At 41.0% G+C, this 13,012-nt stretch overlaps 1 protein-coding gene across 2 annotated transcripts in view; it reads left to right on the top strand.

Annotated features, from left to right (window-relative positions):
* Positions 1 to 13,012, top strand: part of LOC143786355 (transient receptor potential cation channel subfamily M member 2-like) — a 1,952,850-nt gene that overhangs the window by 504,160 nt on the left and 1,435,678 nt on the right. For both annotated transcript variants that reach the window (XM_077275686.1, XM_077275685.1), the window contains 3 exons: positions 8,732 to 8,912; positions 10,151 to 10,212; positions 10,329 to 10,529. In XM_077275686.1, coding sequence (XP_077131801.1) covers positions 8,732 to 8,912; positions 10,151 to 10,212; positions 10,329 to 10,529 — 444 coding nt within the window. The remainder of the gene's footprint in view (positions 1 to 8,731; positions 8,913 to 10,150; positions 10,213 to 10,328; positions 10,530 to 13,012) is intronic.

Here is a 13,012-nt window from a genome sequence, read left to right on the forward strand (position 1 = left end):
CTTCAAGTTTGACCACAGATTCTCAATTGGATGAAGGTCTGGGCTTTGACTAGGTCACTCCAAAACATTTACAAATTTCCCCTAAAAGCTGTTGAGAGTTGCTTTAACAGTATGTCTTGGGTCATTGTTTTGTTTTAAGATGAACCTCTGTCCCTGTTTCAAATCACTAACAGACTGAAACAGGTTCTCTCAATAATATACCTGTGTGACAACACAGCATTTTATCTTAATTAACCAGATGTCTATTTTCAGTAAGTCAGTAGGAATAGACTGTTATCTATATGTTGGCTTTTGAACTTACATGTTTCTTTCTTTTTGGTCAAGAGTCTGAAATGTTGACTCTTCTTGTAGAAGTTTTCTTGTACAGTTTATTGCACTGATATCTTTGCAAAACAGGGATGCAAGGTCACTGAGCAATGATGTTTGCTGATATGGTGATTACACATTGTCCAGGCTAAATAGTTTGTTGACTTGCAAAACAGAGAATGAAAAACTGTGCAAAGAAATTAAATAATCAAAAAATGTGAATTAATCTCATCACCATTCTCCCCTTTACCTGTGAATGATGGCTTGAAGAACAGTTGGGAACTATAAATAGGGCATATATGCCTCTGTGAGAGTTTAACCAAACTTACAGTCAGCCAAAAGATCCAGGGATCCAAAGAACCAGAGACTATTTACAAGACAGCAGCCAATACGTCATGGCTCCATCATGAAGGATCCAGATTTGACATTCTCCCAGATGCCAGTTTAGGGGACTACGACCCCAAATGAAAGAATACAGATCTGCTCGATTGACCATCACTGAACCATGGATACATTTGGGGTAGTCAAGATTTGGACCCACTGGTCACCTGAGCCCCATGGATACACTTGGGAAAGCCAGGAATGGGACCCACCGGTCACCTGGCTAAATGGAGATGTTCAGAGAAGCCAGGTTGTGACTCTCCAGTGAACTGGCCTTGTGCCTCAATGGACTGTCAGCTTCCTAAGCTTGTTGTTACCTCCTCTCTGTGAATGCCACAGGTGAGGTAGTCAGCCCTGGAAGCTCTGAAGTCACAGCTGTTCTTATTCTGGCAAGTCAGCAGGAGGGTGAGACTGTAATTTTGCACTGTCTTGAGTATTGTGCTGGGATGGTCTATGTGTTATCTGCCTGTTTTGTGGTTCAAGAAAGTATTGCGACAGTGGAATTTAAAATATAACTTTTACTAATATTGGATAAAAGTCACAGTAGTGTCACCCAAAGTGATATAAAAATAAGGGGCAAGGTCCCAACCAAGAGACCTACAAAAGACCCCCGTTAGGATTCAAAACAACTCCGCCTGAGTTAGCAGAAAAGCGGAATGTATACAGACCAACGTATGGTTTAAACAATAGCTGCCGGAGACATATACATATGAATAGCAGAACCATATATATTACAGTTGGTTGCAGGTAAAACAATTATCGCTGCATAGAAAAAATGGCACCTATTATTGATGATGCTATAAATAATTGTTAAAATGAAAACGGAAAAGGAACAATCTCACCCATTCCAAGATGCGTGAGCAGGAGCACCGGAAAAACCTCTAGTCAGGAAACGATCCGGGACTTGATGAAAAGGGATGACAATACCCTGTCATTCCCTATGGGGCTACCGGTAAGCTATCCCCAGAGCTCCTGCCCTTACAAGGGCAATAGAATGCCCTGCACTCTCCCTGTGTTCAGTCCCGACGCGTTTCCTCCAAGTCAATCATCAGGGGACCTGCTTGTATAGAGAGATGAGTGCCTACATATTAAGAAAGGGAGACAATAAGTTCTGCCACCCACTATGCTGTCTTACAGGGAGTGACCGAACTACAAGAGCAGACTTAAATAGGAAGTGGTTCAAACCTTCAACCACTTAAAATGGAGCAATCACAACACCTGTGTGGTAGCTATGGGTAACACATAACAACTAATGTAAATGGGCCGGTGAGCTGAAGTGTATATAATGTAGCCCAACTGGCCACATCTCTCAGCCATTGATATTTTCTCTAACTTGGTAATGTCTGAGCTCATTGGCCTTTCTAAGTCTCACATTCCGTGCAGGTTTAATTGCTCTAAGAGAGAGATAGAAGCAATTAATCGCTTGGAACGTGATGACACTATTGTAATCAAGCCCTCCGATAAGGGGGGTAATGTCGTTATTCTTGACACTCAACATTACCAACAGATCTGTGACTCTATACTTGCTGATAGAAACTCTTATGAGATCCTTGCAAATAATCCAACTAAAGAGTATTGTGAAGAGTTACGTCAGATCTTACAAGAAGGTTTGGAGAAAGGTGTCATTGATAAGACAGAATTTGACTTTATTCTCCCTCGTCATCCTGTAACGGCTACTTTTTACTGCCTTCCCAAAGTTCACAAGGGCCTGAATCCTTTAAAAGGCGGACCCATTGTGTCAGGGGTAGGCAGTTTGTGCCAGAATGCAGGCATTTATTTAGATCGTGTGCTGTCTCCGTTTGTGTCCTCCTTACAATCCTTCGTGAAGGACACTCCTGACTTGCTCCGTCGCCTTGAAGGCCTTAATGTTGACTCTGGGGCCTATCTTGCTAGTATTGACGTGGAGGCTCTCTATTCCTCCATTCCCCATGAGAAGGGTTTGGAGGCGGTGGAATTTTTTCTTAAGACAAGGGGACAACATCTTCAGGAACATAATCAGTTCATTCTAGCACTCCTCAGGTTTTGTCTGACACATAATTACTTCACGTTCAACTGCCATACCTACCACCAGCTGAGGGGGACGGCCATGGGGAGTCCCTGCGCCCCGGCCTATGCTAACCTCTTCCTCGGCTGGTGGGAGGAGACTATGGTTTGGAATGACGACCTGGAGGAGGGTGATTTCTCTATGTATCGTGTCTCAGAAATATGGACACGATACATAGATGACATCTTTCTAATCTGGACTGGCTCCACAGAGGATTTTAAGGGTTTTGTGGACAGGCTCAATCACAACAGCATTGGCCTTTTTTTCACCTTTGTGATAGATTTTTCCTCATTACCCTTTTTAGATATCCTTATTACTAAAGGAATAGATGGTGAGTTGGTGACATCTAATTTCAAAAAACCTACAGCTACCAATGCCCTCTTACATTGGAGCAGCAACCACCCAGAGCATCTAAAAAGAGGGATTCCTAAGGGGCAATACCTTAGAATCCGTAGGAATTGTTCAAATGATGGTAATTTTGAGTCCCAAGCTAAGGAACTGAGGAAGAACTTTCAAGATAGAGGCTATCCATCCCACGTTCTCAAAAAAGCTTACCACCATGCCAAAAGTAGGGATAGAACAACTCTATTAAACCCCACACAGAGGATACAGAACGATGAAGTGGTACGGTTTATTACCACCTTTGATAATGGCGCCACCCATGTAAGAGACATTTTTAAAAAATATTGGTCCATCTTACAAATGGACTCGGATATATCTCGTTATCTGGGGGATTCTCCGGCCATCACCTACAGGAAGGCACGCTCGCTAAATGATAGACTGGTCCACAGTCACTTCTCGGGTCCTTGGAATGAGACCTGGCTGAGGAGCATCGTTGTTGGTTGCCATAAATGTGGACATTGTACGGCTTGCCAATACATTAATGTGGGTAATAGCTTTGTGAGTAACGTGACTGGCAGGAAATATGACATCAAGCAATTTATTAATTGCAGCACTAAAGGAGTTATATACAGGGCATCCTGCTCATGTGGCATTGAATACATCGGCAAAACCATCCGAGAATTTAAGAGAAGGGTCGGTGAACATGTGGGCGATGTCGAGCATAGAAGAGACACCTCTATCTCTCGGCATATAAATCAGATGCATGATGGACAATCTAAACACCTTAAATTTATGGCTATTGAGAAGGTTACTAAACCTATACGTGGGGGCGACTGGGATCAGTTGCTCCTTCAACGAGAGGCCAAATGGATTTTTTATCTCAACACTGTTTCTCCCCTTGGCCTTAATGACCAAATTAACTATAGCTGTTTCATCTGAATTCGTCTCTGGTGCCTCGTTATTTTGGTCATTCTTACTAATACACAGTCAATGGTTATTCTTATATAAGCCTAAATCCTTTTATTGTCATCCATAATCTTTGGGATTTTGCATGTTTAATTTAATTGTCGTTTCATCTAAATACGGGGCTCATCGTGTTTTGGTATTTCATAGCTTTGTCCTGTTATGCAATAATTATCAAAATTCTGGCACATTGTCATTTAGTGTGTAGAATTATTTATGTTAGGTCTAGTATAGACCAATTGGTGTTTAATAGGTGTTCTTTATAGTACTGACATTTACAGTACATGGGTATTCCCCTTGTGGTCCTTTGAATACCCTCTGCCGGTACTTTTGATGTATTGAACCCCTGTACTCCACAGTGCCGTTTCATTTGGCACTTTTATGTAGTTTTATATTATTGCATAATTTCATATATGTATGTGGCACATTTCTCAATAGACCGCTCATAATTCCCTTTTACACTCTGTCGATACAGTATTTTGATGAGCGGCTTTGTGTCTCCAGTTGCTTAGTAATGAATCCTCATGTGTTATGATGGACAGCCGTATACCTGCTGTTTCTTAGCAGTGACGGCGTTCTTCTCTATTGCGCATGCCCTGTGCTTCGGTGTGTCAGTGAGCGGCTGTGCGTCCTTAGTTACGGGGTATCGTGGCTCTGGCCGACTGCCGCGCTTCTGCAATCACGGAGCAGGGGTGTGTTTGGTATTGCGCATGTCCGTAGCCGCTCGCTTTGTGTGTCTTGCGGTTTTGGTGTATTATACCTTCTAGTTAAGTGGGTTCATCTACCGCTTTAATTCATAGCACTCTTTGAGCTTTGTTTAATAATTATTAATATCCACTGTGGTAGCCGCGCATCACCTAGTAACGGTGACTTCCGGTATTCACTGCGCATGCTTGTGGATACTAGCACAGTTTTTCATGTAGGAGTTGGAGGCATCTCGTGCTTTTGGCGTGTGACGTCACCATACAGGTCAGTTCACCCGCCGCTATGTTTCATAGCGCTGACAGCGCTGTTGTATTGGACACTAGGGTTCACATATGTGGCCAGTTGGGCTAGATTATATACACTTCAGCTCACCGGCCCATTTACATTAGTTGTTATGTGTTACCCATAGCTACCACACAGGTGTTGTGATTGCTCCATTTTAAGTGGTTGAAGGTTTAAACCACTTACTATTTAAGTCTGCTCTTGTAGTTCGGTCACTCCCTGTAAGACAGCATAGTGGGTGGCAGAACTTATTGTCTCCCTTTCTTAATATGTAGGCACTCATCTCTCTATACAAGCAGGTCCCCTGATGATTGACTTGGAGGAAACGCGTCGGGACTGAACACAGGGAGAGTGCAGGGCATTCTATTGCAGGGGTAGTTGTGGACTGCCCTTGTAAGGGCAGGAGCTCTGGGGATAGCTTACCGGTAGCCCCATAGGGAATGACAGGGTATTGTCATCCCTTTTCATCAAGTCCCGGATCGTTTCCTGACTAGAGGTTTTTCCGGTGCTCCTGCTCATGCATCTTGGAATGGGTGAGATTGTTCCTTTTCCGTTTTCATTTTAACAATTATTTATAGCATCATCAATAATAGGTGCCATTTTTTCTATGCAGCGATAATTGTTTTACCTGCAACCAACTGTAATATATATGGTTCTGCTATTCATATGTATATGTCTCCGGCAGCTATTGTTTAAACCATACATTGGTCTGTATACATTCCGCTTTTCTGCTAACTCAGGCGGAGTTGTTTTGAATCCTAACGGGGGTCTTTTGTAGGTCTCTTGGTTGGGACCTTGCCCCTTATTTTTATATCACTTTGGGTGACACTATTGTCACTTTTATCCAATATTAGTAAAAGTTATGTTTTAAATTCCACTGTCGCTGTATTTTCTATCTTATTTAGTGGTTTTTTCTATTTAAAGCTTAAAAACTAAGTACAAATTGTGCTATATTTGTTCAAGAAAGTATTGCCACACTGTTTTACCTTCACCCTGTGTTTTCTGAGTAGTATTATGTTCATGGTAAATGGAGAGCTGGCATTCGGTGGGATGATCCCTGGTGTACGCGGTTTTAGCTAGCCGACTAGGTCACCTGCTGACACCCGTTTCTCCACACCCTTTATTTCGCACCATCCATCTTACCCTTGACTTGGACCATTTTTCCTGTCCCTGCTGCCAAGAATCAGCCCCATAGTGTGATGCTGCGACCACCTGTGGGGATGGTATTCTTGGGGTTTTGAGCTGTGTTGGTTTGAGACCAGACATATCGCTTTCCTTTTGGTCTCATCTAACCACAGCACCTTCCTCCATACATTTGGGCAGTCTCCCACATTTCTTTTTACAAACTCAAAACTTGCCTTACAATTTTTGTGGGTAAGTAAAGGCTTTTTTTCTGCCCAATTTTCCATAAAGGCCACCTCTACGGCTTATTGTTGTCATTTGAACAGATATTCCAGTCTCTTTTGGGGAATTCTGCAGCTCCTTCAGGGTTTCCTTTGGTCTCTCTGATTAATGCCATCCTTGCCTTGGCTGAGAGTTTTTGTGAGTGGCCTTCTCTTGTCCCTGATTTGTCCCATGGTCTTCAGGGTGTTGTTTAGTTATTGGTGACTCTTGCATAATGGTGTTGCAGCCTCTTTGGCCTTTCAGCAAAGGTGTGTACAGTTGTGCTCAAAAGTTTACATACTCTGACGGAATTTTTGCTTTCTTGTCTTTTTTTCAGAGAATATGAATGACCACACCAAAACTTTTTCTACATTCATGATCAGTGGCTGCTTGAAGCAATTTTTTTGTCAAACTACTGTGTTTTCTCTTTCTAAATCATAATGACAACCCAAAGCATCCAATTGACCGTGATCAAAAATTCACATACCTTGGTGATTTTGCACTAATAGCATGCACAGACGTTGACACAAACGGGTTTGAATGGCTACTAAAGGTAACATCCTCACCTGTGGTCTGTTTGCTTGTAATCAGTGTGTGTGTGCATAAAAGCTGAGTGAGTTTATGAGATCCAGACAGACTCTTGCACCTTTTATCCAGTCACTAACGTTTCTGGATTGTGAGTCATGGGGAAAGCAAAAGAATTGTCAACAGATCTATGGGAAAAGTTAGTTAAACTGTATAAAACAGGAAAGGGATACAAAAAGACATCCATATATTGATAATGCCAGTCAGCAGCATTCAAACTGTGATTAACAAATGGAAAATCAGGGGCTCTGTAAAAACAAAATCACGGTCAGGTAGCCCAACATAAATGTCATCCATAACTGACAGCAAAATTGTTCGGGATGCAAAGAAAAATGCACAAATAACATCAGCTGAAAAACAACACTTTCTGAAAACTAGTGGTGTGGCTGTTTCAAGATGCACAATAAGGAGGCACTTGAAGAAAAATGGGCTGCATGGTCATGTTGCCAGAAGAAATCCATTACTGCACAAATGCATCAAAGTATTTCGCTTACAATAAGCAAAACAGCACAGAGACCAGCATCAAAACTTCTGCAACATGGTAATCTGGAGTTATGAGACCAGAATTGAACTTTTTGGCCACAACCATAAACGTTACATTTGGAGAGAGGTCAACAAGGCCTATGATGAAAGGAACACCATTCCTACTGTAAAGCACGGAGGTGGATCGCTGATGTTTTGGGGATGTGTGAGCTACAAAGGCACAGGAAACTTGGTAAAAGTTGAAGGAAAGATGAATGCAGCACATTATCAGCAAATACTGGAGGCAAATTTGCAGTCATCAGCCCGGAAGCTGCAAATGGGGTGTACTTTGATGTTCCAACATGACAACGATCGATAACACAAGGCCAAGTCGACTTATCATTGGCTACAGTAGAACAAAGTGAAGGTTCTGAAGTGGCCATCTCAGTCTCCTGACCTTAATATCATTGAGCCACTCTGGGGAGATCTCAAGCGCGCAATTCATGCTAGACAGACCAGGAATTTACAGGAGCTGGAGGCTTTTTGCCGAGAAGAGTGGGCAGCTTTACCATCTGAGAAAATAAAGACCCTCATCCAGTACCACAAAAGACTTTAGGCTGTCATTGATGTTCGAGGGGGCAATACACGGTATTAAGAAATGGGGTATGTGAACTTTTGATCAGGGTCATTTGGATGTTTGGATGGTCATTATGATTTAAAAAGAGAAAACACAGTAGTTTGAAAACTAATGGCTTCACCTAACCACTAACCATGAGTGGAGAAAAAGTTTTGGTGTTACCATTCCTATTCTCTGAAAAAAGGCCAAAGCAAAAATTCTGCTGGGGTATGTAAACTTTTGAGCACAACTGAATATACTGACAGACCATGTGAGACTTAGATTACACACTGGTGGACCTCTTTTCACATGTGACTTATGAAGGTAATTGCTTGCAACATAAATGTTTAAGGGCTTCATAGCAAAAGGGGTGAATACATATGCACATGTCAATTTTGAGTTATTTGATCCCATAAATTGAATTGATGCCTATATTTTTTCAGTTCCACAAACCAACTGAGAATATTTAGTTCTGATGCATCACACACAAATCGGATTACAAAAACATTAAAACATAGGTTGGCTAAAAAGCCAAGGGGGTGAATACTTTTGTCAGCCACTGTATATACACCGTATATGTGTATATTTATAGTGTGTTTGACATGTTTCCTTTTTTTCTTTTCACTTGTTTTTTCACACATCATGCATTTGGTGTTTTCCAGGGATCATTTCCTGCTAAGTACCACATAGATGAAGAAAACCAAGGAGGTCTATCGTGCTTAGATAATAATCATTCCCATTTTATTCTTGTTGATGATGGAACAAATGGCAAATATGGTGTTGAAATTCTTTTAAGGGCCAAGCTGGAGAAATTTATTTCAGAACAAACTAAAGAGAAAGGAGGTAAAAGAAAATTAAGATGATTTTTTAACTTTAGCATCAACATGGGTGTGTGTATGGAAACACAACAATAAGAAAAAAAAAACAGAGTTAGCAGCTCACGCATAGATTAAAAATCGTAAGTTCTCCAAACCTACTTAAATTGAGCACATAAGTAGAAAAAAAAAATGCTGATTCAGAGTGTTTGTTATTGCTTGCCCTTAGTGAGTGCAACTTAATGACAAGTTCTTTTAATGTACAATTTTGTCAAAAAGAGAGTTTCTGCCTCAACCTGAGGTTTAAATTCTGAAAAGTTTTACCAAGTCAAATTTCACTGTTAGGCTATGTGACCATGTTGCATTTTTTAAGCATTTTTTCCACGTTTTTCCTCTGTGGAAACGCTTAAAAAACTCTTACAGAACGCATCACATTATTTTTAATGGAATTCCGTATTGGTGTGCCCATGCTGCATTTTTTTCTGCAGTGGAAACGCATCGCGGAAAAAAAACGCATGTTCATTAATTTTGCGGAATTTCGACGATTTTGCCGCTATATAATTGTATTGGGACGCATGGAAAAGAAACGCGTAAAAAAGCGAAAAAAATGGAAGAAAAACGCAAGTGGATTTCCTGCCAAGGGAGTCCGGTTTTGATCAGGAAAATTCTGCTTACATTCTGCAACGTGAGCACATAGCCTTACTGGTCAAGAATTCCTGATCTTAGTTAGTAACTGGTTGCGATTCTGCAGAATCAACGTTGAAGTGAATTACAAAAAATCCCCATTTTGGCAAATGTGGATTTTTGATATTCGAGTAGAATTCAATTCCACTCAAATAATTCTCTTATCTCTATGCCTTTTATGTTTTTAACTGTGGATGCAAAAAATAGACATACAAATGTCATACCGATGTGAAAGATAGACATAAAGTACACCAAATGGATAAAAATTTGTACTTTTTTGATAGAAAGACTGAACATTTTTCCTACATCTCTCTAAACCCCTTCCAAGGGCTCAGGCAGATGTCTGTGGAAGTTGGTCTAATTTTTTACCTCAATGCTCGGAATGGCAGTGGGACTCTAGGCCGGAGCATGACAGCTTCATATATTTCTGTGATGCTGCTATACTTGGGTCAGGAGACCCATGGCCAGTCTGTGTATTGCGGTTCATGATCTGACCGAGATTCATAGACATCTGCATGAGTCCTTAGGCTCTGGTTTTTAATTGATTATCTAATTTTTTTTATCTTTCTTATCTAATGTAAGGAGTGGCTATTAAGATCCCAATAGTCTGCGTGGTGTTAGAGGGAGGACCCGGCACACTTGATGTAAGTTTCAGGAAAGCATGTGCGATTTTAGTTTTATTGCTTTGAGTAAATATATTTGTAAGTGGCATATCAAATTTAATGCTAATATGAATTTAATGCCTATTGTGTTCACTCAGACTATCTACAATGCCATCAGCAACAACACACCATGTGTCATCGTAGAGGGCTCTGGAAGAGTAGCTGATGTCATTGCTCAGGTTTCACAACTTCCCATTTCAAAAATCACAATCTCTTTGGTCCAGGAAAAACTGCGCTCTCTTTTCCATGATACCTTTGATATGTTTACTGAACACAATATAGTTGAATGGACCAAAAAGGTAAATTAAAATGCAATTAAAAGCTTTTAATATTGATAACTAATACTAATAAAAATATTTAGCAATGAGTAAAGTTATTTACAATATAGTGCACTAACAAACCCCTCAAGAACCAGGTGTTTGGACTTCTATCACTAGCCCTTTTAGATTCCCTTTCCCTTTTCTTCACTAGGCTCCAAGTAGCCTTGTTTTAAGCTGGAAAAATTGTGAATTTTACAATGTGTTTTTTTTTTTTTTTTAATTAGTGTGTAATTTTTATAACACTTTTTAGGATAAGCAAATATAGAGTGAAATATTTAAACAAATAATTGAAGTATGTTTTTTATTACATTTGTTTCTAGTTTATAAAGTTTACCAGATTTATACCCGAAAGTATTGGCATATTCCTCCATAGTAAGACATTATGATCTGTGACACTGCGACACAAGTGCAATTTGTCCAAACAGCAAACTAAGTAAAGAGACAGCCATTTGTGTCTTTTTCCCCATGCTGACTACACATGGGACCCCCTGTCCCAGATTGTGTCACTAATAATATCGTTAGTGAGAAGTGATGAGCGAGCGTGCTCGTCACTGCTTGTAACTCGCTTGAGCATCAGTGTGCTTGAGACGCTCGTTACTCTGCAAATATTTTTTGAATGCTTGCACGCAAGCTCAAGTCCCCGACCCGCATGTTTGGCGTTTGCTAGCCAATAAACATGCAGTGATTTCCTTCCAGTCACGGTAATGCTGTAGCCATTTTGGTAGTGGCATTACTGTGAATGGCTGGCCGCAAAGCGTCATCGTGTCTATATAAGACTCCGGACGCCATGCTCGGCACAGTGTACCAAAGGAAATAGGCAGAGGCGCTGCTGAACTAGGGACAGCATTTTAGCTGCGTGTAGGCAGGGATTAGACACCCTTAATATTTTGTTTAACTGCAAAAACAGCCTTTATTAGGGCTAACTATAATCAATATTGTTATTAGCAGCTCCTAGGGAGAGATTGTGCTGAAGGGATAGTGTAGGACAGGATAGAGTTAATTGCACGTCCTTTCTGCTGCAACTCATACCAAAAGCCTTTCTCAGGAGGACTAATCATTTTCTTTTTCCTCTTAATCCTGCAAAGTGTTCTAAACGGGGAAATATTATATGCCATATATGCTGTGCCAGTTGTACTTCAAAAGCATACAGTTAAACTTGGTTGGTTGCAATAGCATCGCTATATTGCTACTGCAGAGAAATAGTCCACCTGAGGTGGACAAATTTTCTTAAAATGCTAATCCTGTAAAGTTTTTTCAGCAGTGAAATATTAAAAGACATTTATATTGTGCCAGTTGCGTGTCAAAACCACGCAGCAAACAGACACAATTGCTGTCCACCCAGTCAGCATAGGGCATTAACATTAAAGGGACACTGTCACCTGAATTTGGAGGGAAAAATCTTTAGTCATAGGGGCGGGGTTTTCGGGTGTTTGATTCACCCTTTCCTTACCCACTGGCTGCATGCTAGCTGCAATATGGGATTGAAGTTCATTCTCTGTCCTCCATAGTACACACCTGCGCAAGGCAAGATTGCCTTGTGCAGGCATGTACTACGGAGGACAGAGCATGAACTTCAATCCCATATTGCAGCCAGCATGCAGCCAGCGGGTAAGGAAAGGGTGAATCAAACACCCAAAAACCCCGCCCCTATGGCTAAAGATTGTTCCCTCCAAATTCAGGTGACAGTGTCCCTTTAATTACAAGTTGCTAATGAGGCAACTGCTCCCTAACTAAAGACGGTTAAAAATTAACTTTTAATGAACTAATTAAAGAATAAGATTAAAAGATATGACAGTCAGAGTGTCTGAGGGGACATCGGGATATAACCCCTTTTTTCGCTATTCTCATAATATAGTAACTCCCTATATCTCACACTAGTGAGTATTGATAAGTATTAGCTTGGTGCGGCTGATACCAACTGCTCTCTATTATTGTTGCCAATGACACAGACTGACTGAAGTTAGTAAAACCTAAAGCCTCCCAGACATGTTTCACCGGGAATCTGGAGTCATCAGGGGACAGAGTCTTAATGAACAAGTATATAGAGAACCCAACATTACATATGTTGGCAAGGCTTTGTGAGCAGCATAGAGCAGTAGTTGAATACCAGCTACAACATACCCATAGGTATTCCGGTCAGCCTCCACACATAAGAATTGAAGAGTGCTTATGGATGTCTGACATCTATGCGCTTCTCCAAAACTTGATGACTAAAGTAAGATTTTGAGCGGCGATGATGCCATAATCAGCGTTACCATCCCGCTTCTCTGTCTACTGAAACTCTAGCTGCTCACAAGTAAAGACGAAACTTTGCAAGCAGAGCAAGTTGAGATGGAGCAAGAATCTATACTGGGTGACCCTGCACAGCCCAGCTTCATCTCATCTTCTCAATGCGGATTGGGCCATAATGAGGAGGAGGAGGAATGGGAGCTGGTTGCCTGTTCTACAGATGGTACTACATA

Source organism: Ranitomeya variabilis, chromosome 7, assembly GCF_051348905.1.
Source record: "Ranitomeya variabilis isolate aRanVar5 chromosome 7, aRanVar5.hap1, whole genome shotgun sequence".
Classification (NCBI taxonomy): domain Eukaryota; kingdom Metazoa; phylum Chordata; class Amphibia; order Anura; family Dendrobatidae; genus Ranitomeya; species Ranitomeya variabilis.